Source organism: Patiria miniata, unplaced genomic scaffold (assembly GCF_015706575.1).
Source record: "Patiria miniata isolate m_02_andy unplaced genomic scaffold, ASM1570657v1 HiC_scaffold_24, whole genome shotgun sequence".
NCBI classification, from domain to species: Eukaryota; Metazoa; Echinodermata; class Asteroidea; order Valvatida; family Asterinidae; genus Patiria; species Patiria miniata.
The window spans coordinates 20,551,189-20,577,522 of NW_024037063.1; the positions used below are offsets into that span (position 1 = coordinate 20,551,189).

The 26,334-nt window shown below is 39.8% G+C and overlaps 1 protein-coding gene across 4 annotated transcripts in view; it reads left to right on the plus strand.

The window, feature by feature from the left end:
* Positions 1 to 2,374: 2,374 nt before the first annotated feature.
* Positions 2,375 to 26,334, plus strand: part of LOC119731760 (rho guanine nucleotide exchange factor 10-like) — a 97,230-nt gene continuing 73,270 nt past the window's right edge. For all 4 annotated transcript variants that reach the window (XM_038205006.1, XM_038205007.1, XM_038205008.1 and 1 more), the window contains exons 1-2: positions 2,375 to 2,491; positions 25,780 to 26,201. In XM_038205006.1, the coding sequence (XP_038060934.1) occupies positions 26,010 to 26,201 (192 nt within the window). In that variant the 5' untranslated portion in view covers positions 2,375 to 2,491; positions 25,780 to 26,009. The remainder of the gene's footprint in view (positions 2,492 to 25,779; positions 26,202 to 26,334) is intronic.

The following is a 26,334-nucleotide window of genomic DNA, read 5'->3' on the forward strand; positions in this document are numbered from 1 at the left end:
TCCAGGGCCTGAAAATGCTGTATTGCGCGGAGCCGGAGCTCAAACGGAAGCCGAGGTTTGGTAAAAGCTCGCGCGCACTAGTGATGCGATCATAATGATATGAAATGAATGACTCATCCATCACCACGTAACCTGACTCATCAGGTCATTAACTGTGATCATAATGTGGATTGTTTTTCTGTAATCGTTGACACCCGGCAGTACATTAACAAGTTGATTGGGCTTAGCGAGTCTGGTTTATTCATGGCGAAAGGATTGAAGTATTAGGCCTATTAATAATAATTGTGATGACGATCTCTCAATTACCTTGTACCAATTTCACCCTCAAAATCATCATACTCGCCATGATTATAATATTTATATTTCGTGCATTACATTTTTTTTTTTATTTTATAAACACTTACACTTACAGTATATCTTTAATATCCTTACTATTGTCAAATTATTAAATTGTTCAAACTAGCAAAAAAAAAAGCGAAAAGAAAGTTGGGATTTTTTTACTGAGGCTAAGATTTCTTTTATACGATAATGCAAGTGATGGGCAGTTGCAAAACTGCATTATAGTAAATCGTTTCAAAACAAGCTATATTTTAGTTGCCATTTTTTTAATCTACCATAAAACATCTTGCCGTTTAAAAACAAATCTGGCTTTTACATTTTGAAGAGGGAATTTTCCCTTATGATAATTATTATCGATGCGTACGAGATTTAGTCCACATGCAGGCATGGGCGTCGCCAGGATTTTTTCTAGAGGGGGGGCAAAAAAAAATTGGCCAAAAAATGATTGTATTTCTCCACACATTCTCAATTTATCAGTTTTAGAGGGGGGCAGGGACATTTTGCCCCCCCCCCCCCCTCCCCAACTCATTAAATTAACACCACTTTGTCTTTGGCCAAAAAAAAAAGTCTCCGGTTTCTGATATGGAGCTTGCTCAAAAAGTGGTGCGGCGACGCGGCTTTTTTTTTTTTACCTGACTTTTTTGCTTCAAATGTCGGCTGATGACTGCAAATGGTGCCCGACTAAACTTAGTGCAAAATGTACGGGAGTCCAGAGAGTCCACATAAAGCTTATTCTCGATCATACCCCCCATCTAAAAACACGTTAAAATTGTGCTGCAGCAGGATTCCAGTCAAACCAGTGAGTTTGGCGGTTTTGAGACATCATCTTTTATTGAAAAAAAACCTTTTTCATTTTGCCGACGCGCATGGCTACGGCGACGCGCGCGCATACCAGAAACCGGAGACTTTTTTTTTTGGCCTTTGTGCCTCTATTTTTTTTTCCTTTTCCAGGGGGGGGGGGGGGCAAGTGCCCCCCCTCGCGACGCCCATGCATGCAGGGTATGCCCAAACAGTTAAAAACTGGTTTCCATTGGGGTCCTGCATAATATAACAAATTATTAATAATTATAAGTACTGAAACAGTTAAATTCGTAAGGAAAAGTATATTGGTGAAACATACCACGATCATTAATATTTAGTATATATCCCAGAATTATTAAACAAAAGCTAAATACATTGTACATATTTTAAACATTTAAATATAAGGCATGAATTACTGATCACGGGATGGGCGAAAACCCCACCCAAAAAAATCAAAAAAGAAAAATCGGAAAAACACGGAGAAATTCCCGATACGGCTCCAAATTAATACCATGGCAACTAAGTATATATAGCTCCCTAGATCAGCGCATTTTGAACTAAATATCACTCACTATTTTTGCTTTGGTTAGTTCTGATTTGAATGTCCCTGAGCTGAGGAATCTATATACATGCAGATTATTCCAAATTATTCGCACCACTCACAGCGAAACTTTTGGCATAGCATTCCTTTTTGGCTGGAGGGACTTTCAATGCCTGGTTAGTTGATAGTCTTGTTTCACGAATCTGTGTAAATGGTGTGAACAGATTCGTCATGTACATTTAAAGGAGTATTGTTGTTTGGATAGTTAAAAACAAGAAAAGATGCAGTTATTAAAGATGTAAACCCGATAATCTTAAAAAAAAAAAAAAAAAAAAAAAAATCGGAAAAACTACTGTAATCGATTTTGGTCGTCTGCAAGACTACAAGCATTTGACAAGTATCACCCTCTAGCTCTGGAAAAGCTAAATTCATTAAATTTTTACTTGAAAAAGGTGACCCGCCCTAGTTTGCGAGAGCCGAATTATTATCTGGCATGACTGGCAACCAATAATTCAACTTTTATGTGAAGAAATAATTCAGTAGCTAACCGTCGGTGGAATTTGTGAATAACTTTTAAATTGCTAGGAAAATAACAATTGAAAAACAAATATTTTTTTTTAGGTGAAACTCGGAAGTATTTTTTTTTGTTACGGCGCTTGAGATTATGCAGGGCGCCCTCGTTTGGTAGCAAAATAGAAACCAATACGGTGGGAGCTGTTTCGCCTGCTGCAACTGATGTAGATTTCTTACTATTTTCTTGGCGGAAGGAAAGCAAAGCCGGCAGTATTTCACCACCAAGACCAAGCTAAGGTATGTTGCTTTCATTTTTTACCCAGCATGTTCATTTCGGAGCTTGTAATTTGGTTTTTGCATTGTTTTTTTCTCCGACCGTTTTGCCGAGCATGAGCTGAGCTGTGGGTAGATGTACGCGTTTCTATTTCTAGTATCAGCATGGATGATCAGTGTCACGTGAACGGAATCCATAAAATAATCACAGCTTTTGACAATGATACTTCATATTCATAGTCATACTTGACCAATTCTGCAGGTACCAGGTGAGATAATGATTGGAAAGCACGTGAATTTGATAAATAAATGTAATGAAAAGTGTAATTTTACCATGTTCACTGTGCTGTGGAAAGACTGTCTGAATGTATTAAATGTCCAGACTAGACACCACTTCAGCAGTAGTGTGGAGAGTCAAGAAAATTTTCTTTTCATGAAGAAAAAAGTGGCGTCAGGTTGCAACATTCTTTCCAAAATAACTTGTCTCGGTGGGTGGGTGGGTGGTAAAATCTCATTGTTTCCCTCTTCATTTTAATTTTTGAAAAGTTTTGTTGTTGTTGCATGCGATACTTGTGTGATGCATTCATTTATTTATTGATTTAAAGGGAATGTGCATCATTGGCTTTTGCTGTAATTTTCAGAAATGAACTATTTGAGGGGTTAGTATAATAGATCAAATATTGTTACACTGACATGTTTGAAGTTTTGTGTTCGAAAATGCTGGAAAAACCAAGAAAAACAAAAATGTTCAAGTAGTCTGGTTCCTTGACTCCACTAAAGATAAAATGGATCAATTTATAAATGCTGGAAAATTGTAAGGTAAGGGAACCAGTCTAGCTGGCCTGCACCCGTTCATGAACATGTAACCAATAGCAAACAAAATTTGGACTGAAAAAAGTGTAAAGTTGGAGCAGTAGTTGAAAAATAGTTAGTTTTTCCAACGGTGGTCGGCCGACCACCGTTGGAAATGTATACAAAAATACCATTTTCTTGAAAATGACTTCACACCAGGTGCCATAATTTAACAGGATGCTTTAGACTGTCATTTACCAACATCCTAGTAAGGTATTTCGTAAAAACTTGGTAGTTTTATTTTTCGATGTTTGCAAATGTTGTATATTCCCTTTAACTGTTTAACCTGGCATTAGCACAGTCCTGTACTACCGGTACATTGTACATGTATTTCATTGTGTTTATTCACCAACGAAACCATAAAACCATTGAGTGCTGGGACGATCTCGGAAACTACAGCCAAATCAAAGTCTTGGGCGTGCAATGAATTGTGGGATACAAATTGGATTTAAACAAACCCACGTGAGGGCGCCCCGTTGGTAGTGTATCGCAACGGCAAACCGATGTGAAAAGCGGCACTTGTTTTCAATTGGCCATAACTCAATAAAGATTTACCTAATTGGAAAGATTTGCTAATGAACTATGCTCTCCAAATATGTGTCGATATTTGCGCTGTATTTTTTTAAAAGCTGTGAAAACATGTACTACACACATACCGGTACATGACCATGTACGCTGGTTGAAATTTTACAGCATAAGTTTTCACCTTTCTACTGGCATTATTAATTTTTTATAGCATTCGGGAATATAGGTCGACTTGTAGTTCAATACTATTTCATTTCCCTATCATCCAAAAAATCACCATTTTACAGCATTGAATGTGAAGAAATCCAAGCTACATGTAAGTGGGAAAACCGTTCGCACAAAACGTGTGTTTGCAGACTAGGCTTGCTTATTATCCAAAAATATGGTCGTCAAGGCGAGTTGGCACATGTACATGTATGCGCAAATGAAATCTAAAATTGGCTAGGCAGGGCGGTTTTGGGCGCTGTACAGTGACTAAAGAATTTATTTTAACCGGGTGGCCCATTCACTCGATCAATCCACTGGTCTCCCATGGGGTCCAGTAAAGAGAAGACAATGTGAAGAAATTACAGTTTTACAGGTAGGAGGAAAACCCCAGACGAATGTTCTGAGGAAAACCCACGTAATCAGGTGGGGACTGAAAACCCAATCCTTATATTGACCCAGGCGGGATTCGAACCCGGGTCACAGCGGTGGAAGGCGAGGAAATACCGCTACGCCAACCTGACTCCCCTACCTTGTTAACAGTATAACGCATGCATTTACAGTTAACATTAATTCTGCAATATGCACACGGTGCGTAATTTAAGACTTGTATTTGGGGTATTTTATCACAAATTTCCAAAAACAAGAAAGACCAACAATGAAATAAATAAAAAACAAAACAAAAAATAAAACAACTTTTTACTGCCGATCTACCAAACCCCCAAATTTTTAGGGTCAGTCAGATTACCTGAAACACAGCATTGTTTTTTTTTTTGGCCTTGTGAATCTCAAAAATTATAATTTTAAGAAGGTAAAATCACAAGACAATTGGACTTGTTGATATTAAGAACCCCCACGCAATTGTTGGACTCTATTTCTCTTTTGGTCTTCCAAACCACTCCCCTCCCCCCCCCCTTTCACACAGTCTCCCCCCCCCCTCTCTGATCTCCCCCACACCGCCCCCTCCCCCCCCCCCCCCCCCCCCCCCCCCCCCCAGCCTGAGACCAAATGCCCCACGGCCATTCTCCCTCTGCTCAGGAAACCCACCCCAGCGGACTTGACACTTCGCCGCGGCGCCTGCCCTCCCAAACTCAGGATATTAAATTCATCTGTCTCATTCCCTCAATTGAAGCCTAATTGGAGGAAACAAATAAAAGCGTGGCCTTGTCCAGTCATAAAAATAAATCAAAAACCCGCAAGCCTGCATAGCTCGTCTCCGCACAAGACGAAAAAATATAATCACAGTATATTTGACAAACTCTAAAGCTCACAGAAATTGGCGTCTTGCGTTGTTCATTTTGAGAAAGACTGTCTTAATTATCTGTATATTTAGTTGGAGATGGTGCACTTTTTCCTTGACCTCAGCTAACCTGTACTTTTTCTGCCCTGCAGTTCAAGTTCAAGCTTAAAGGTCCATTTCACTTGGGTCAATTGTACTTATTCTTGGGTCAGTTGTACTTATTCTTGGGTCAGTTGTACTTATTCTTGGGTCATTCCTTGAAGTAATTCTTATTAAGAAGTAGGATTTCGGTGTCGGGCATAGTTCAATTTGGAAGCTGTGTGCAGGCTTTGCGAGCTCGTGCGAACACTTGTTGGAGAGTAATCAGTCAATGCTGTAGAAATTTAGTAGACATACAAAGAAGTTCTTGGAGCTTGGAAAAATTTGCCATTTTTTTTTCTGGATGAGGCTTAAGTTTGTTTGAAAGTGATTTTTTGGGGCAATTGTTGCACTGAATGTTGGCATACCGCCAATATTTATTTGTGCCTTTCTTTGTCAGTAGACCGTGAAGGGAAGCAATTGAAGGAAATATTGTGTGCACTCTGACTCGATCACGTGCAAACGTGTCATGGTATTGAGAATGTTATGCATTGAATGGTACAAACTTCGTGTATCATTAGGCCCAAAAAAAAAAAGTCTCCGGTTTCTGGTATGGAGCTTGCCCAAAAAGTCGTGCGGCAACGCGGCTTTTTTTTTTTTTTACCTGATTTTTTGCTTCAAATGTCGGCTGATGACTGCAAATGGTGCCCGACTAAACTTAGTGCAAATATATGGGAGTCCAAAGAGGCCACACAAAGCTTATTCTTGACCATAACCCAATCTAAAAACACGTTAAAATTGTGCAGCAGTAGGATTCCAGTCAAACCAGTAAGTTTGGCGGTTTTGAGACATCATCTTTCATTGAAAAAAAACCTTTTTCATTTTGCCGACGCGCATGTCTACGGCGACGCGGGCGCATACCAGAAACCGGAGACTTTTTTTTTTTGGCCTTAGTCTCCAAAGTATATTTTTGCTAGTCGTAATAGTCAGATTTTCTTGTTTATCTGACAAGTTTGTCCTTAAATTGTGCTCTGTATGCTCAGTGCATTTGTGAGGCATTCAGGAAAAAATGAGAGGGAACTGGGCACAGGCCAGTGGAGAAAAGTGCAAACAACTAAATGGGGGTTAATAGGCCTATTGTCAATTTTCAGATTTATTGATGATGTCTACTTTATTGATGATGAAGCTGAGCTGAAACTTCATCAGGTTAGTTGTTCAGTATCCTTCATTAGATTTTGAACACTTTTGTTGCTTCAAACGAACAAAATGCACTAATTACAAATGATGGACTATAGCTTTAAATACATTTTTTTTATGGAAAAACAATTTCGACTTTCATTTGCATGACTGCAAAAACTCAAAACTTTGCAGGCCTTTTGCTCAGTATTTTACTTTATTGACATGATAATAAATGCAAACTTTAAACAGCCATAACTTGTCAAGGGAAAGTCTGATTGAAGTCCAATAAACAGTATCGTGAGGGGAATTTATTCTCTTTCCTAATACCTACAAACTCTCATTTTGACCTCTGCCCTGTACTCATTTTGTCAGAAAACCTCACGTTTACAGTGTAGGCCAGGGGTGTGAAATCTCAGCTAGGGGGTGTGCAAAATCGTACTAAAATTGGAGCACTCAGGACGGTTAGGGTTAGCTGCTTTCAGCTGTTTTTGTTTCGGATTTCAGCTTTTTTTTTCTCACTTGACTGTTTACAAAAGTATAAGATATTTCCAAAGTTTTTTTTACACCCTTTTGAGCTGTTTTCGGCTATTTTTTATCAGTGGTCATTCACACCTCTGGTATGCTCTAAACCTTTTCAAACACATACCGGTACACGTACCGTTACGTATGATCTGATACACTGTACCCTCTGGAGACGTGTGTACAATAGGGAACAAAAGATTGTACGTCTCCACAGGGCAATTTCTATAGATGAATACATGTACCTCTCCACATGGTTTTCACAAAATAGATATAATATATGGATTTTACTCAAAAACTAGGAATTTCCAAGGTATGTTGATGTGTCGCAAATGGAAGAGTTTGAGAAAAGGAATATTAAGTCCGAATTTGAGCCAAAGAAATTAATTCGGGTTAAAATACCGGTAAGAACATTTTGAAACTACTTTTTCCAACTCTAAAACTTTAGTACATGAGAACAAAGAAATGTCTCCACAAGGATACAAATTCCAGTATGTGTATGTACCGGTACATGTATTGGTACATGTACGTACATTGTGAACCACCTTTTTCAGTTCAAATTCCGATGTGTGTGTTTTGTTGTTGTCCTTATGGCACCATGAGACTTCTGTTCCAGCACACAGCTATTGAACTCAGAAATAGCCAACGTATACATTGTAAGGTACACTCACGCAGACATGTACTAGTAAGAGTTCGTAGTCAACTAGATTTTAACTTGAAATTCAAGCTTTGGGCAATGTTGATGACAGTCGACAGAGGTCACTATTGAAGATGATGCGTCCTGGAATTTCTTATCAAACAATCGCTACCGGCTTTTATCGGCGATGTGACATTTCATTGTGCACTGGGAAAACAGACGAAAAGGACTAACCAGCAAAAAAAACCCGGTCTGTTTTGACTGAAAAACACAACGTCTGAAAGCTGCAAACGCTAGATGATACGACAGCAAACTCCCCACGGAGCCTTATGCAAAAGCTTTAAAAAAAAACAGCGCATGGCAAGTCAGTCACTTTGCTTGGGCTGAAAATTTTTGGCGATTATTACATTTGGGTTTCGTAGCCGGTGTTGACCTTTCAGTATCGGAGTGGCCTATCTGGCCGGTCGATGGCAGTGGCCTCTAGGCACGACACAAAATGCTGGCTAACATTTAGGTTTGGGAAGTACAAGTGTGGTTCCAGTAAGTAAATGTACTTTAATGCATTCACACTCAAAACCGTAAGAATATGATAAACCGCACAGTGAAGGCGTTGCTCTTGCACATACCCTGAGTACATGTAAATTGCATGCTGCATCACTTTGAAATGCCCGGAAGACTTTTGAATATTTCAAGTACATTGTATCTTCCCTGCTGTTCTGTAAGCCAGTGAGTAGGCCCTTCGCATGATGCATACTATTAATTCATGTTCCAGTGTATTATGTACCCCCTGTTGTTCAAATTGACATGCGTCAGCACCTTAAAGGTGTGTTTTCGGAGATCCGGAAATCACCAACATTTAGTGTTTCATAATGTTTACTGGCTGTATTTTATTAAGATCTGGGTCACGGAAAATGATGTATCTTTCAATTTTTTTTTAGCAAACCATGTTTTGTATGAACTGTCACGTAGTTGGGGTTGAATTTCTTCACCTGCCTAGAATGAGCTTACAGCTGACATTAAGTGTACGCATCCATTTTTGCTAAGACAAATATAGTACACCGTGAGTAAACATTGAACAGTCAGAATATCTCCTGAGCATGGTCTTAATTTAACCCTGTGAATGTTCCACGCGATATAAGTCCATTGTGATATGGTCCATGTTTTTACACCGTCTCCCGTAAGGGTTCAAAGTACCGAGGTCGATACAATAATGATTGCAACCTTTTTTTAGAATATTGACAACACATTCATGTTCGGTTACTGTAACTGTCGTACTTTGTCCAAGCATTTAAAAAAACAGTTTTCCGTGTAATTGGAAGTAATGAAATCACAAATTATCGACGTTTGCTGGGTATGTTTGCATGCGCATGTACTGTGGTTTTCCCGAGGGATGTAGCGGAAGCTTTTGCTAAACAAATTGGAATTGATTTACTCTCATCGCATTGGGTTCTAGGGAATTCCTATAATGTACCACAGAGCCTTGTCAGGGGCACTCACAGTTTGCACATTCAGTGTGCGTACAGACATGCACATTTATTATTTGGGCAATTATGTAATGTCCGTAACAGAGCTTTAAAGGGAAAATACAACATTTGCAAACATCAAAAAATAAAACTACCAAATCATTTTGAAATACCTTGCTGGACTGTTAGTGAATGACAGTGTAAAGCATCCTGTAAAATCATGGCACCTGGTATACTGTCATTTTCAAGAAAAGTGGTATTTTTGTATCAATTTCCAACGCTGATCGGCCGACCAGCGTTGGAAAAAACTGCCTTTTTTTCAAATACTGGCCCCAGTTGACCATCGCACTTGTTTGCAATCGATTACACACCTACATGTATGAACGGGTACAAGCCAGCTAGACTGGTTCCCTGACCTTACAATTCCCCAATGTATGTAAACTGCTCTGTTTCTTCTTAAATGGAGTCAGGGAACCAGTCTACAGGCAAATGATTGTTTTTCTTGGTTTTTATAGCATTTTCGAACCCAAAACCTCAAAAAAAGTCAGTGTAACTGTATTTGCTATATATTTCCAACCCCCCAATTCCATCAATTTCTGAAAATTACAGCAAAAGCAAATGATGTATATTCCCTTTAAAGAGAAGATACAACATTTGCAAACATCAAAAAATGAAATGATCAAAATATCACGAAATACCTTACTGGATTGTTAAGAATGACAGTCTAAAGCACCCTGTTAAGTTGTGGCTCCTGATGTGCTGACATTTTCAAGAAAAACTGTATTTTTCCAACGCTGGTCGGCCGACCATCGTTGGAGAAAACTGGCTTTTTTCTCAAAAAGTGCTCCTAGATTTTTATATTTTGTTCGTCTGCATTTTCTTTGCAATTGATTACACACCTGTGAAGACTACAAGCCTGCTAGACTGATTCTCTGATCTTACAATTCCCCAAAGTCTATGCTCCGTTTCATCTTAAGTGGGTCAGGGAACCAGACTACAAGAATATGATTGGTCTTCTAGGCTTCTCCAGCATCTACGAACCCAAAACGTGAAACAAGTCAGTTTAACAATATTTGCTAAAAGTAAAACATACTTATCCTCCAGATCCATTTATTTCTGAAAATTGCAGCAAAAGCAAATGTTGTACATTCCCTTTAAGAGCTCAGTGAATAAACCTGAAAACGTATGATTTTCCAAATCGTCTGGTAATGGTCAAGGAGATTACAGACTAGGAGTTTTGGATCATTTCTCTGAATCATTTATTAGATATCATGGTTAATTGGCTCTGTTAAGGACATTACACTTCCTTTCATAACGCTGGATTTACCCACTTGCATACAAATGCCACATCAAATGTCGACTTTTTTTCACAGTGAATTACGGCGAAAGTTTACATTTTGTGTTTAAAAGTATATACACAACATTTGCAAACATCACACAACAAAACTGTCAAATTATTAGGGCTGAGTCAATTCGAATAATTGAATATTCGAATATTCGACCTTCCAATCGATCGAATATTCGAATATTCGGTTATTTGGCCATTCCAAATTACCTCAAAAGCAAAAATATGCCATACATGAACATGTAGTCAACGTACGTGCGCACGTCATGCATGATTTCTTCACAGGTAAGTCAGGTATTTGACAACAATCAGTTGTTCTTCAGTCGTCAGTAATTTAAAGATTAACAATAACCAGAGAAGCTAGAGTGACGGATTCCTTGTTTGCATGGGGGACGTATTAAGCCGTGAACCCCAAACACGGCGGGTGGCGTCAGCTATTGTGACTCTCCAACCCTTAACTCGCAAACAGGAACCGAGCATATCTATTACTGGAAGCTTCTTGAAGTCTACAAAACGGTGTACTTCCTAGTCACAGTATTGAGGATAAAAAAATCACTTTTATAATAATAACTCGCACTTTTGTCACCAAGAATTGAGGAAATGATTTTATATCATTTTAAATAAACTTATTCTCAACAACCAAAAACTCCAAGAAAAAAACCTATGATATTTAATATCTTTATTCAATGAAATATGGGTCTTTGAATTGTAAATGCATATTTAAGTTTATGCAAATAATGGGCGTGGGCGCGGCATACACACGCCTTAGCTTGACACGTGCAAAGCAGTATTTCCTTGTTTGCCCACAGGGGATGTATTATAAGCCGTGTATCCAAAACACGAAGGGTGACATTTCAGCAAAAAAAAAAAAAAAATCGCCAGCCGAGCTCCGGCGGGCGCATTGTTGGCGGGCTAATTAGGGCACAGGTGCGCTGACCCGGTTCTTTTGTCTGGCTAAGTGCGTGCTCTGGAGATAACTTTCTAACAAATAGGCCACTAAAAGGTTTGGATATTCCAACTTGCAACATTTTGATACATTTTGTCTAGCTGTGGTTTTCTATGCTGGGAATCAGGGGTACGGTGCGGTGAGTTGACCGCAAAGTCTGTCTGGCGAAATAAATGAGAGCTCTTTTGAGTTTGAAATCCTCTCTGTTGTCTGCCCTTTTTCTTGCGTTTTGCTCGACTTGGAGGACATAAGCCAGAGGTTCCCGCTATTATTACTGAAAGTATAATTGCTGAACTAGTTTTTGAAGTGTTTATGTATGTTTTATTTGTGCAAATATTGGGTGCAATTAGCAGACTAACCCAGCGAACAAAGCTGACGGACAGCGAACGAATATGTGTTCGATAAAAGGGTGCTCTGATCAGTTGAGAGAACTAGATTATTTTGTACATGTACATGTATATAATTACGGAGGCATTGGGGCGAACATCTAACAGCCATAATAAATTTACCCCTAAAAGTAAACAAGAAATTCTTTTAGAAAAATCCCAGAGTCCGTAACGTAAATGAACCAAGGTTTTCAAAACGTTTTAATGTAATGATGGGGTTCATGACAAGTTTTCTACAACACCGCCACGTGCTGTGAGCAGCATACTGCGTGCAAGGCGATTCCCTATAACCACGTGCATTCGACACGATTGAACAGGCGATGGAAAACTTTGGGGGGAATTGGCTTCGCTGTATCAGTGTAATGTTCCGCTTCTTGTGCGACCCTGTGCGAGCAGTACGTCCCTTAAAATAAGTACATGAAAACGGAAAATACAAAGGCCCACACAGAAAAAAGAAATCAAGTTCTTTGCATGAGATTGCAGAGGTCTTCTACATCGATGTTGGCATGCCATTTTCGCGATGTCAATAGCCGATCCAGTAAGCCCCTCCCACTGCGCACGTGGGCAAATTAACACGTGCTCCTCTCCATTGCCACGCTGCATTTTCCTATGCTGCACACATGTACATGTAACACCAACGCGCGGGGAAACTTGCCAGGATCGCATCGGGGAAACTTGCCAGGATCGCATCGGGGAAAAACAGCGGCGGTTTTCTTTTGAAAGTAGGGATTGTAAGTAGGACAACAACAAACAAAAATACGGACAACGGAAACGTTACTACTCATGCTAGAAGTTTGATATGAAAAGGTGTCAGGAAGTGTTTTGTGAAGACATGAAAGACAAAATGTCTTGTTTATCTTGTCGGAAGCATCAGCGATTGGTGTTGCAGTCCGGCGTTAAAAAAATGGGTTGGCTTTACTGCAAGCACTCCCAAAGCAGAAGTAATATATGTATGGCATTATTGCTTGGCATATATACAAGCTACTTTTATGGGTTTTTTTGGCAGCAACTTGAAACTTAACTTTGAGAATACACTTTTGTTGTTAAAAAAAAAGTTTTTTCACCTTTTTATTTCATTGCATATCACCACCGAATATTCCTATTCGAAAATAAATATTCGAATATTCGTTTATCGATCGAATAACCGAATATCCGAATATTCGGCACAGCCCTACAAATTATTATGAAAAACCTTACTTGACTGTAAGTGAATAATAGTCTCAAGCATCCTGTGAAATCTGGCATCCGGTGAGCGGTCAGTCACTTTCAAGCAAAGTGGAATTTTGGTATCAATTTCCAACAATGGTTGGCCGACCATCGTTGGAAAGAAACTGACTTTTCTCAAATAATGCCCCCAATTTACCAAATTGAGTTAGTCCACATTTTGTTTGCAATCAGTTACACATCTGTGAACTGGTGCTAGCGATCTAGTCTGGTTCCCTTACCTGACGATTTCCCCTATAAATTGCTCCGTCTCATTTGAAGTAGGGTCAGGGAACCGGACCACAAGAACACCTTTTTTCCCTTGGTTTTTCCAGCGTCTATGAACAAAAAACTTCAAACAGGTTAATGTACACAATATTTGCTTTAATATCCCCAAATCCATCCATTTCTGAAAATTACAGCAAAAGCAAATGTTGTATTGCCTTTAACACGCCAAAATTATTTAAACCAAAAACACTTTTGGACATGTACATTGTACATGTATACACTGATAATTATTGCGCATATTGGAATTTACAACTGGATTTGTGCTTCGACAAAGTCTTACATTTCTAACCGAGACACCAAAGCTTTAACGTTCGGTGACATGTGATCAGGTTTTACTCATCGTATCAAATGCAAATTGTAAAGGTCAATTGCAAGAACTGTCAGCGATACGGTAAATGCCCTTTAAACTTGAACCAGTCCTTTAGCATATTGCCACTCCTAGCACAGCGGAACGCCGCTGTAACGAACATTGCAGGATCCACAGAAATTGTTTGTACATGTAATAGTGATCGTTTTGTGCAGCGAGTTTTAAGCTGCCGGTGCTCCGGTACGAATTTTTCAAGATGGCGTCTGTCTTTTTAAAGGATCCATAAGATGAATTTGCATTGTGACACAGGCTAAAGAAAGCAGCTGGAACATCCCCAATTTGCTCCATGGTCTCTGATTGTAACTGCATTCATTTGCTGGCTGTCTTCTTGGTTCATGAATAGCCTGCCCATTCGATTGATCAGAGAGTTCTCATCAATTTTTCAACATTACAGCTCTGGAGTGTTTTTTTTCCCCCCACGGTGGTGTCGTGGGCTTGAGCTGCTTATGTTGGTGGGTGGGTGGGTTGGTTGGTGGACACTTTACTCGGCCCGTTAAAGAGGTTGTGGAATGCTGAAAGTCGTTTTGTTTTTTATATTTTTTTATTGTAGAGTAGACCCATATATATCAAAATGACAAAGTCCCATTCTTTTGTAATGTGCATTTATATATTTATAAAACTGAAATTCATCGAGTAATTTGTCGGTCGGCGAGCGCATAATTGAAATCAACAGTCGTCGGGTTCTTCGTAAAATGAGAAAAATCGTGACGTAATAAACAGGACTCGTTTATACTACGCTGCATCGGGAGTCCTGTTTATTACGTCACGATTTACTATGTTTTGTTTGCTGCCCCCAACGACGACTTTTACACAAATCGCACGTTTGGGTCGAAACAGGACCTGAGAAACAGCTCTCAAAAGTACCCTTTGTACTCATTTCATGACAGACACAATAGTCGTTTTATTTCATCACACCTTAGGCTACATATACCCGAAAAATGACGGAAATGTCTTCGAGCATTCCACAACCTCTTTAATGTTTCCATGCCACGCGTGTATTACAGCTTTGCCAGTGAGTTTCTATGGAATATTGACAGTTTTGTGCCACTGATGCGCATGCGTCTAAATTGCATGTTAGATCACGCCCCATTGCATCGCAGAATTCGCGGTTGTACGGTTTGTGGAACTGCTGTGGGTCGTACCGCTTGGTACTTGTTTTCATAAAGGCCCAGCGTTCATCGAATCCTGCAAACCATACCCAGTCATTGGGAGGGCATTGCATGTGGCACCTCACTCGTTACTTTTTGCTAGCATGCCCTCGAGCTGAATGAGAACTGAAGTTGAAATCGTATTTACTGTTATTAGGATAACTGGATTTTGAAATCTCCGATTTCTGCCATCACTACTAGTTCTTCCTTAGGGTAGCACATGTGCATGCTTCAGTACAATTGACTGTAACTCTATAGATGATGTTTTGATGAAGTACATTTTTTGTACTAGCCATTTCCTTCATATCTCAGTTCAAACCGGGGATCACACAATGGTGTATCCGGTTTGCCCGCACTGCCCGCCAGCTTGCAAAGTTAATCAGTAATTTGCGTGGCTGTCTCGGGTGGGATTGCAAGGAAATGCGGTTTTTTTTCTCCAGGGATGTTGGCTGGCTTTGTTTCTGTGAGAAATTGAGGGGGGGGGTGTGGGTACCCAACTTCCCATAGACTTGATAGAACCACACATATCAGTGAACGCTTGAAGTATGTAGGGGTAACTAAAGGTAGTATACAACATTTGCAAACATCAAAAAACCAAACTACTAAATTGTTTTGAAATACTGGTACCTTACTTGACTGTAAGTGAATAATAGTCTCAAGCATCCTGTGAAATCAAGGCATCTGGTGTGCTGTCATTTTCAAGAAAAGTGGAATTTTTGTATCCATTTCCAATGATAGCCGGCTGACCATCGTTGGAAAAAACTTATTTTTTGTTTTTCTTCTTCAAATATTGCCCCCAATTTACCAAATTGATAATGTTGTTAGTTCACATTTTGTTCGGTTAGCACATGTATATCTGTGAATGGATGCAAGCCAGCTAGTCTGGTTCCTTAACCTGCCAACCATGTCTATAAATTGCCCTGTTTCGTCTTAAGTAGGGTTCAGGGAACCAGACTACATTGTGTACACTAGACATGCTAGAACAGCATCTATAAACACAAAACCTTAAACAGGTCATTTTGTAACAACATTTGCTTTAACCCTGACCTTCCCAAATCTTCCAGAATCCTCTTTCCAAAATGGAGGATTTTGCAGGATTGAGGCTACATGGCAAAAATGTGTGGCTGATTTTGGAGGATGCACTGTGTCAAGGTCTTGGGCCGAACCTTGTGTTGTTTATGATCAGCCGTGCATATATTTAGGCCTAGATTATACCTGAATTCCTCCGCACTGCTCCAGGATGTCACTGGCTCTGCCTCAACATATTGACAGTGATTGCTGGATGATTTTGCAGGATTGAGGCAGTGGTCACCCCTCCAAGGACCACATTCAAGAAATAACGGTGGATTTTGTAGGATTGAGGCTGCGCAATTGGAGGATTCTGCCGGATTGAGGTTGCATCATAGCAAAAATGCCTTGACGGAATTAGGGTTAAAAAATACTAAAACCCCAAATCCCCCCATTTCTGAAAATTAGGATGTTCAGCAAAAGCAAATGTATGCTGACATGTACCTTTAAGTCAGCATACATGAAGACATTTGAACATATACTCGTACTTGCCAGAATTCACCAACGTAGCTTTAATTTGCCGTTATCTCGCCGTGTAGCGCCACAGAGTGTTTGTTGTGTACTCTATACCCGCTGATGTTTCCCTTGGGGCGCCACTTGAGAGGGAAAATTGCTGACGCACTGTGCACTGTGTACTTTCCTTCAAAATGCAGTTTTGATGGGGGAAGATTTATATAAAATGCCAGCGAACATCTCAGCTGTGTTGAAGTCAAAATGTAGTGCTGTTGAGTGACGACTATAGGTTCAGAGATATTAAAGGTGCATGCCCCTGTGCTCATTAAAAAATGCAACCCGCCGAATAAACGGCTTTTATTTTGTGCACAAGTGAACCAGCCTGCGAGAGCTGCAGTATTGTCGGGCAGCAAATAATTCAAATTTTGTTAAGAAATTAATTCAACGAATAAACGTCAGTAGATTTTTTTGCTTGATGTCTCATTCTGAAAAAAATTGAATAACTGTTATATATTGATAGGGAAAAAAAACCATGTAGTCAGTTGAAAAAAAAAACAAGTCTATTTTTTTCGTAGTGATGTCTCATTCTAAAAAATTGAATAACTGTTATATTGATAGGAAAAAATACATGTAGCAGTTGAAAAAAAAACAAGTCTATGTTTTTCGTAGTCGACTCAAAATAGCATCAAAACGGACACAGTATTTGTGAGGGCCAATCGACTGGACACACAAAGTGCTAGGACAAAATGAAAAAGTAAAATCATGTTTTAATTAACACGTGCAGCACTTGTCAAAATCTTTACTCATTTACGATGCCCAATGGCTGATCAAAAATGACTCCGTGCATCCATATTTGTCTCTAAAAGCAAAAATACATTCAGGTATTATGCAGTACCCCGTATGAAGTCGGAAAGTGGTCCAAAAATATATGTGATACATCACACTGAACAATTTAAGAGGCAAATTTTCAACAGGACCAGAAAAAAAAAATGGAGAATGTGACCTGACGGAAGCAGCCGCAGACTAATTTTGCCTGAATCGCTTGAGGGTCAGAGTGCGTATCGATTTATTTTGTTGGGACTCCGTCCTGAAGCCTATAAGTTAATTTGATTGGAGAAGATGTACGGTTGAAACATAACACTGAATTTCACGAAATTACGATAGCCGTGCTATGCTGCAACATGTTTTGTAAGCCCTGTGATAAACCCAAGAATGTTACAATGGCGCCAAAGTAACATTTCTTGCAAGACTAACATTGTCACGGGTACATTTGTACATGTGGGTAAACTCAAGGTTTGTGAACATGATGAATGGGAAGATTTAGAGCTTGATGAAATAGACTGTAAAATATTTTACATTTGAGATAAAACTTTTGCTCTAGCATGAAACTAAAGGGAACAAATCAAAGTGCACCACATATGTGGTGCGATCAAGATAAATGAGTCGTTTGTCGAGAACTTACCGGTAGTTCATTTGGAGATTCAGACCAAAATAGGGCCACTTCATCACATACATGTAACTTCATCTCTTGGTGTTCCGACTTCTTGGTGTTCCGACTTCCATAATTTTTGAACTAAAGATGGTATCAGCATGCGGTTTTTACATCAGTAATGCTGAGATTGTGCTCTTTTCAAAATTGTACAAAACAAAATTGACCAGGGTCGACAAACGACTCATTTAGCTTGATCGCATCACAGGCATGTTAGGAGCCGCGCCACGTTAGGGGACATCAAAAACAGGGAATTACTTACGTCAGCTTATCTGGGGCTGTGCATCGGAACTGGATACTCAGGTGCCCGACCGCTAATGTCAGGAACTGTTTTCAGATAATTATGGGATCGGGTACCTGTAACCAATTTTACAGATTACTTAGTAACTTCTCAGACAATAAAATAGAATGGTTTTACATGCCATTTGTGTGAAATTTACAAAATGAAAACCAGGCTACATAGAAAACCAAAACAGATTTCACGTTTGTGGGAATTTCAAAATTGCAAATCCTTAGCCTGCATTGTACACATCGATGTGGTATTGTGCCCACTTTTGAACAATTTGAACAGTAACTTTAGGGATATGAATTTGATTTTTGTAAAGGTTATCCATGCTTTACTTCAATAGGGTACCTGGTTCCCAAACTACCGGTAAATGCAGTTACCGCTAGATTTAGGTCATCAGCCTCGGTCCAAAATTTTGGCCACTGGTATCAAATGAGGGGAATAATCGTCCTAGCGATTTTTGGCAAGGCATACACCTCCAGAATTGGAAAATATGTGACAGCATGCAGCGGGGCAGCTTTTTGGGTGTTATCACTTTTTTCCCCAAAATGTCCATCAAAATGCTTGTTACCACTCTAGGGGCGGTATACCTTGCGCATGCGCACTATAAACATTTATGCACTGATTTGATACTGACCAAACCCTAGGCTGATGGCCTAATTAGATCTACGTGTAGCTCCCAGACTCATTTGATTGAATCTCAATGGTTCTTGAGTCTGGAGTGCTGAATGGTAACACATTGCAACCGATGAAAACTGGCGTACAAATGAATAAATGTGCCTCTGCATCACGCAGCATTTTTGCTACAAATCCATTTTTTTAAGCTGTAAAAAAATCATTGAAACTTGCTCCGAGCCCTGAGTCTAATTATATGGAGTTGCTAACAAGAGAAATTTACTCAGCACAGAAAATATTTGTGTGGCGAAAGCAGGTACATTTAAATGTATTCTGCCTTGCTTGTGAATTTGTTATGCTGATTTTTGCTAAGCGTGAATTTGTTAAGCAAAATTATCAGCTTAGTATCATGAAATCAGTCTATGTGCATGTACCACACAATGTTCGCCTTTAACAACAGTTATTAGCCTCAGTGAGTCTCCATCATGTTAAGTGACATCCTCGTTATCACTTCCCTGCGACAGACTTGAGACGTTCCTGGCTAATCCTCCAAGTCTGTTGCCTGTCGGCCTGGCCGACACGCTGGATGACAAGTGCAGGCATTCATGTAATAGGACTGCCAAAATGTACTTTTCATGGTAGATGTATGTTTTTTTTCATTGCTATACATTTCGCTTCTGAATAAGGCGTAAAAAATCAACTTGGAATTTGTCAAGATACATGTATATAAAGTTCCAGGGGAAAAAAAAGGATTTGTTGATGAAGAGCACGGATAGTACATGGAGTGCTGTGGTCCAATGGTTAACCCTTACTCTCTGAGGGTAGTTTACTGCATGTCAGTTGGTTATGCCAATGCCCTCCAGCTGCAGTTAATTGGAGGATAAACTATCTTGACTGTGAAGGCTCCAATTGGCAGGAGTTGGAGGCCCTGGAGGGTGCCTGATACTGACCAGCTGGGGGCACTCACTTTGTTATCAGAGGACTCTCATTGTTCTCTGTGGCATGTATTGGAGTGCCTGTCCAGTTACCCTTGAAATGACATGGCAGATATTGGAGGGCCATGCAAAAAACATAGGAGATTTTCTTGAGGCACATATTGGCATGCGTTGGAGGGTCTAGTAGGGTAAGGGTTAATGTGTTCTACTCACAAGCTGTGTTATATGTATGGGGGTTCGAACCCTGACTGGGAACATGGTGCTTGTGTTCTTGGGCAAGACACTTTACTACAATTACCTCTCTCCACCCAGGAGTATAAATGGGTACCTGTGAGGGTAGAGACCAGAATGCGCTGATCTTGGACAGCTGTAGAAAAATGGTCTCATGGCCTGATGAACAGGGGTAATAATTGTGAAGCGCATGAGACCTTTGGTACAAAGTGCTATAAGCACCACATTATTAAATGAATATTATAAAAAGGGAAATTGACTATAAATTTCACATAACCTCCTCCAGGGGCGGATCCAGACATCAGCTTTAAAAGGGGGGGGCTTTACAGCAAAACATTTACAAGACATTTACAGTTTAGGGCGATTCTTCAGAAATTTGACCTAAATCATAAGTTTTTTTTGGGGGTGGGGGGTAATTTAAGTTTTTTAATGTAATGTAAGTTGTAACACAAACTTTATTGTTCACTAAAGTGTTGCTTGTAAGTTAAGACACACATTTCTTAAGAAGTTTCATGAGTTGGTCTTTCCGTGCATAAATAAGCATAATTTTAATTACAAAATGTCACACACACTGATCGATGAAAACGTCACACACGTGACCACAGAACAATTCCCATTTAGTGAAAATAAAGCAGAGGGTGTACATAAACTACATTCTGTAAATCACAAAAGACTTATATAGTCTTATCCAACATAAGTATGGGTGTGTGTCCTTAGAAATTTCGAGAAAATCGTGAATTTCCGATATGGGCCGGATAACATTTTTACGTCAGATGTCACACACGTGACCAAACTTTGATGACCCCTCGTAATATTTTGACACAATTTGTGAAAGTAGAAACTACGCTCTGAGGTAGGGAGTGAAAAGTACTAACCTGATGAATCAGTGAAAGTCATATGTCAGATGTAGTTAACAAGGGGTAAAGCTTCAACAATCAGACGAGCCCAATTTTATGTCACACAGCGACCAAAGAATGTCCCTTCAATCAAATGGCCGCGGCTCGCAATCACGATCATCTGCAAGTAATGTCCGCAGGTGCAAGTGTGCGCTTGGATCAAATTAATTCCACAATTAGGATTTACTTGTGAATGATTACACGTTATTTAGCTCCTTTTTTTATAATCCAAGGTCTTTTCCTAATTGGAGTGAGTTTTAAAGGGAATGTACAACATTTGCTTTTGCTGCGATTTTCAGAAATAAATGGATTTGGAGGGTTAGTATGTTATATTGTTAAAATGACTTGTTTCATGTTTTGGGCTTGTAGATGCTGGAAAAACCAAGAAAACCTATCATGTTCTTGTAGTCTGGTTCCCTGACCCCACTTAAGATGAAACGAAGCAATTAATACACTTTGGGAAATTGTAAGGTCAGAGAATCAGTCTAGCAGGCTTGTACCCCTTCACAGGTGTGTGATCAATTGCAAAGAAAAGTCAGAATAACTAAATATGAAAAATTAAGAACAGTTCTTGAAAAAAAGCCAGTTTTCTCCAACGCTGGTCGGCCGACCAGCGTTGGAAAAATACAGTTTTTCTTGAAAATGTCAGCCCACCAGGAGCCACGATTTTAAAGGATGCTTTAGACTGTCAGTCCCTAACAATCCAGTAAGGTATTTCGTGATAATTTGATCATTTCGTTTTTTGATGTTTGCAAATGTTGTATTTTCCCTTTAACAGTAGATTCCCCAAGACATTTTTTTTTTTTGGTCAGACAACAAAAATCACTTTAAAATGAAAATGTTTTTCCTGCCGAAATGGTCGTTTAATGGCCTTCCAGTTAATGTGCGTCCTGGCCATCTTTGCAAGCACTTAGTCATTCATCATTGAACAATAAGAAATAAGCGTTTGATCGCGGAATCTCTTCGCTCTGATCAGATGCTAAGAAAAATATTTTCTCCTCTCTGAGTCGCTTGCACGGGAGATGAATAATATATGAAATGTTTATTTTATGAGGAGTCTCGAAAGGGCGGCCATTGCACGACAATGCAAATTGTCATGTCGGTATGTTCTTTACTGTGGTCTATTACAGCTGCATCGGAAATTCTGTATCCGATATTTTTAAATTTTTAAAGGCTTTTTGCAAACTGCGTACAAAGTACTATTTAATGGCAGTTTTGGTCGTAACATGTAGTTCATATACAATATATTTTATGTGTATTAAAACCCTCGCATGCAAATGTATACATTCTGTGCAAAGTTGTCCTTTCAGTCAAAATCAATCAAGTGACTGTTTTTAAGAGTTAAGAATTCCCAGCCCTAATAAAGCAGGATTGACTGGCTGTGACTGTTTATGTAACTTGATGCAGCTTTGCTTTGACTGTACAATGTAGGTGATTGATAAGCCAGCTGTGCCTACTTCTTTTCTGCTTTTGTCTGTTGATGGAATTTGACCAGTCACAGTGCTTGCTTGAAATATGAAGAGGATTGATTTTTTTTTGACTGTCTGTGATTGTTCAGACAGCAGGAGGGTTAAGTACTGACTTAACCTGCTACTGTTTGAACAGTCACAGACAGGCAAAACATTCCATCCTCTTTCCCTGCCATGCCTTTTACACAGGCTAGTCACCAACAGTCAGATCATATTTCAAGCAAGCACAGAATGAAGTCAAATTCAGTCATACAAAAGCAGGCAAGTGGTAGGCACAGCTGGCTTATCAATCACCTACATGTACAGTCAAAGCATAGCTGTATCAAGTATAAACAGTCGCAGCCAGTCAATCCTGCTCTATGAAGGCAGGGAGCACTCAACTGTTCAAAACAGTCACTTGGTTTTGTATTTTGACTGTTTTGTTGAATTTGACAGCCAGAGATGGTGGGGTTGGTAGACTTGTTTATTTGACAGTTACTGGACCATTTTGTGTGTGTGTGTAATATAAATTGAAATTAAATGCTAAACTGTCATACATTTTGGAATTGAGTGTAATTTTTCAATATGTGAACATGTACTTGAGATGTACATGTGTAGATTTTTACATGTACCGGTACATGTACGAACATGCTGTAAATAATAAGTTCATTTTGAAACACCATATTCTGCTTCTGAAAAATCACTACAAATTTGCAAAACGTTGAACAGAGGCCTCCATGTTGAACTTTGGTAAATTTCAGTGCAAATGCTTCTCTGTAGATAGAAAACTTCCCCATAAAACAGTGCCCCTTGGCTATGCAGTGCATACATTATAAATAAATGTTCATTTCTTTTGGACACTCTAAGCTTTGAACAAAACAATTTTCATGTAAATGCGGGACTCAGCAAAGTTCATTAATTAAACACAGCCACTTTTCCAACTCCCAAATGAGCAGATGGCGATACTTCACACCAAGTCCTGTGATCAGCAGAATAATTACCCCGGCACTTCAATATTTGAATACCCGAACGGAAAGGGTTGAGGGGGGACCTTAGCTGTCTGACAATGCAGACGTGCCGTACCGTCCCGCGTTGCGTGCTTGCGTGCATGATCGCTACAACGCAATCGCTGCAGCATCACCTGGTGAATATTGATAGTGTCGTCAAGCGAGAAAGACGTAGACAACCACATTATGCCTGATAGTATGATAAGAATAGGCTTGAGGTTTGGGGAATAAAATAAAATAAAATAAATTTGGGGTATTTTTATCCAAAATCCAGTATTTATAGTAGTAGAAAAAATGATAATAATGCATCGATCTGCATAATTACAAGAAATTATCGCGAATTTTGGAAAGAATGATGCAACCTGACGCTACTTTGGCGGTTGTGTACAAAGTCTATGGAGAGTTAAGACATTTTTCTAAGTATCTCCAACCAAAATGGGAAATATTTTTCAGTCCCAGATTCATGTCTTATCATTTTTGCAATGACTGACCTTCATTGAGATGACATATAAAGAAAAAAAAGCAGCGTCAGGTTGCAATATTCTTTCCCAAATTTTATATAATGTAAATTTTGAACATGTTCATTTAATAAACTCCATTTATACATGTGCATGTATAAAAGAATGGTCATCAACATTTGTTGAAGTTTCTAAATGCACGCATACTTAAAAAAAAATCAGTGTACATTTCCGTTGATTTCTGTAATGTGTCTTCATCGATTTCTGAAATGCATCTTCAATTTTTTTTTATCACTTTTTTCAAAGTGATGCTTTTATCACTAGCCTCGTGTCGCAAATTGAATTTCCGAATCGCTCCCAATTTTCTCACCATTGAAGGGAAATTGTTACAGTGCACACAAATTTTGTGCCTTCCCGACCTGGCCTGAGAGAATTGCATTTATGCTAACTCCCAATTTGGTGAAATGCGGGGCAACGGAACGAGGTCTCGCTCCGGATGCATTTAGTAGCCGGCCACGGCAACTTGGCTTTTAACGCCGGCGTTCATTTCTAGGTCAACTGTGCTCGCAGCTAGCATTCGTTTAGGCTTTGCAGAAGTGTGCAGCGTGTTATGTTTCATGTGCTTCCCCGGCCCCCTGCAGCGACCACAGGCTAAATTTGTTTCGACGAGTTGAGAAACGATACTGAGGTAAAAACCTGAAATGTCCAGGACTTTGGAAAGTTAGAAAAAAAAGGTCCTTCATTTTATAGAGGATATTTTGTGGCCTCTCGTTGAAGGCACAATCGAATGAGCCAGCAATTGGATATCAGTGGCACTGCCTCAATGTGATTTTGACAGTAGTTGTTGGGGGATTTTGCAGGATTGAGGCAATGGTCACCCCTCCACTGAACAAATTCAAGAAGCTAGAAAGCACTCAGAAAGCGCAATTAAACCTCCACCAAGGCTAAACAATTTCCTGTCATATTGTCAGTACACCCAAAAGAAATACTCGCATAAATGGCGAAGAATCCTTTAAAACATCCTGGATCCAGACCCATATCCAGATCACAAGTTCCAAAATCTTATCGATTTTGTACTTAGTACCAAGGACCACCCCTTAATTATTTTTTTTTATGCAAATCCGTCCATAACCTTCTTGTTAACAGACAAACCGACTAACCTACCATACCAAGCAACAAACTACCCAAATTCGATGAAAACATAACTTCCTTGGCGGAGGTAAAAACGGAAGATCTTGTAGGATTGAGGCTGTATCCAATTTTCACATGGAGGCAGTTGGAGGATTTTGAAGGATTGGGGACGCATCCTCGCAAAAAAGGCCCAGGGGATTAGGGTAAGGCCGTCCTCACACGTCAACGAGTTCCTCTGCAATTGAGGAGATGAATTTTCATCCCTCAATGATCAGAAATCCTGTCGGATATTTTGCGGAAACCAAAATTAAATCACCGTATCCTTGTCCAGAAGGCATATTACGCATGAATTCATGGATTGTACACATTCAAGTATACGTGACGGTACCTTAGTTGAGTGTTTCAGTTTACATTTCCAACTGTCCTACGGTATGTGGGTGTTAGGGTGTAAACAAAACAACGTACAGTACATGTACATGTTTTGATGAGTTAAAGACATTTCTAAGGATCACCATTTTCACATGCAGTAAACAATGTGCGTGCATGCGTGTGCTTCAGATTGAATCGTCTGATCCTTTACACCCACTCATCCACTGATCGCGTCCAAAATTAAATTGTGAATTTCTCCCATTTTTCTTGTTTTGCTCCCCTGCGCAACTTAAATTATCTCCTCGTCCCGCGCTGGTTTTTAATATACGCTTTCCTCATCGTCCAAGGACACTCAGTTGTTCATTAGTTTGACAAGAAACCACTTTAAGATATGGAGACGGACATGGAGGGACACCTTTATCGTTGGGGGGGGGGGGGAGTTTCCTCTTCACACGCTCTCCTACAGGGCTGTAATTTCCTCGACTCCTCATGACTACAGCCTCTTATTTTTCTCTTTCTCTTCGTTCCCGCTCAATTTCATCTCAGCTAGGGCAAGGTTACGGCCAGGTGGAAGGACGGAGTTTGAAAGCGAGTGCGAAGTTTTATCTGACATGCGAGGTTGAAGTCGTCTCCCAGTCGTCAGGCAACGGGGCCGGTCACAGGCCTAACGCTCAGCTGATCTATCACTTACTCTGAATCACCAGGGAATCTAAAACCTCATCATTTCAAAGATGTCGTTTGTCCGCCAGCGTTGAGCCACTCATAATCCTTTTGGAATGGCGCGGGATCCTTCACATCCTGACTGGCCGATTCCGACTATGGCGGATCCGTTGGTCAAACCCTCGCTGAAACCCAAACCGGCGTTCGTCCAAGCGGCAAGTCCCTCCCACGGGGGCGGGGCTTATGAAATGGAGGATGATATGGGCGAGCCGGTGTACAGCCCAATGCCCATTGATGCCAGTTCAAAGGTAAGCGTCTGGAATTTCTTTGTTTTTACATGAATGTACATGTACTCAAATCATCAGCGTTTTCACGATGGGACGAATTAGGCCAAAAAAACATATTTCTTCCAAATTCTTTTTCTGGCCGGAATCGGTTAAG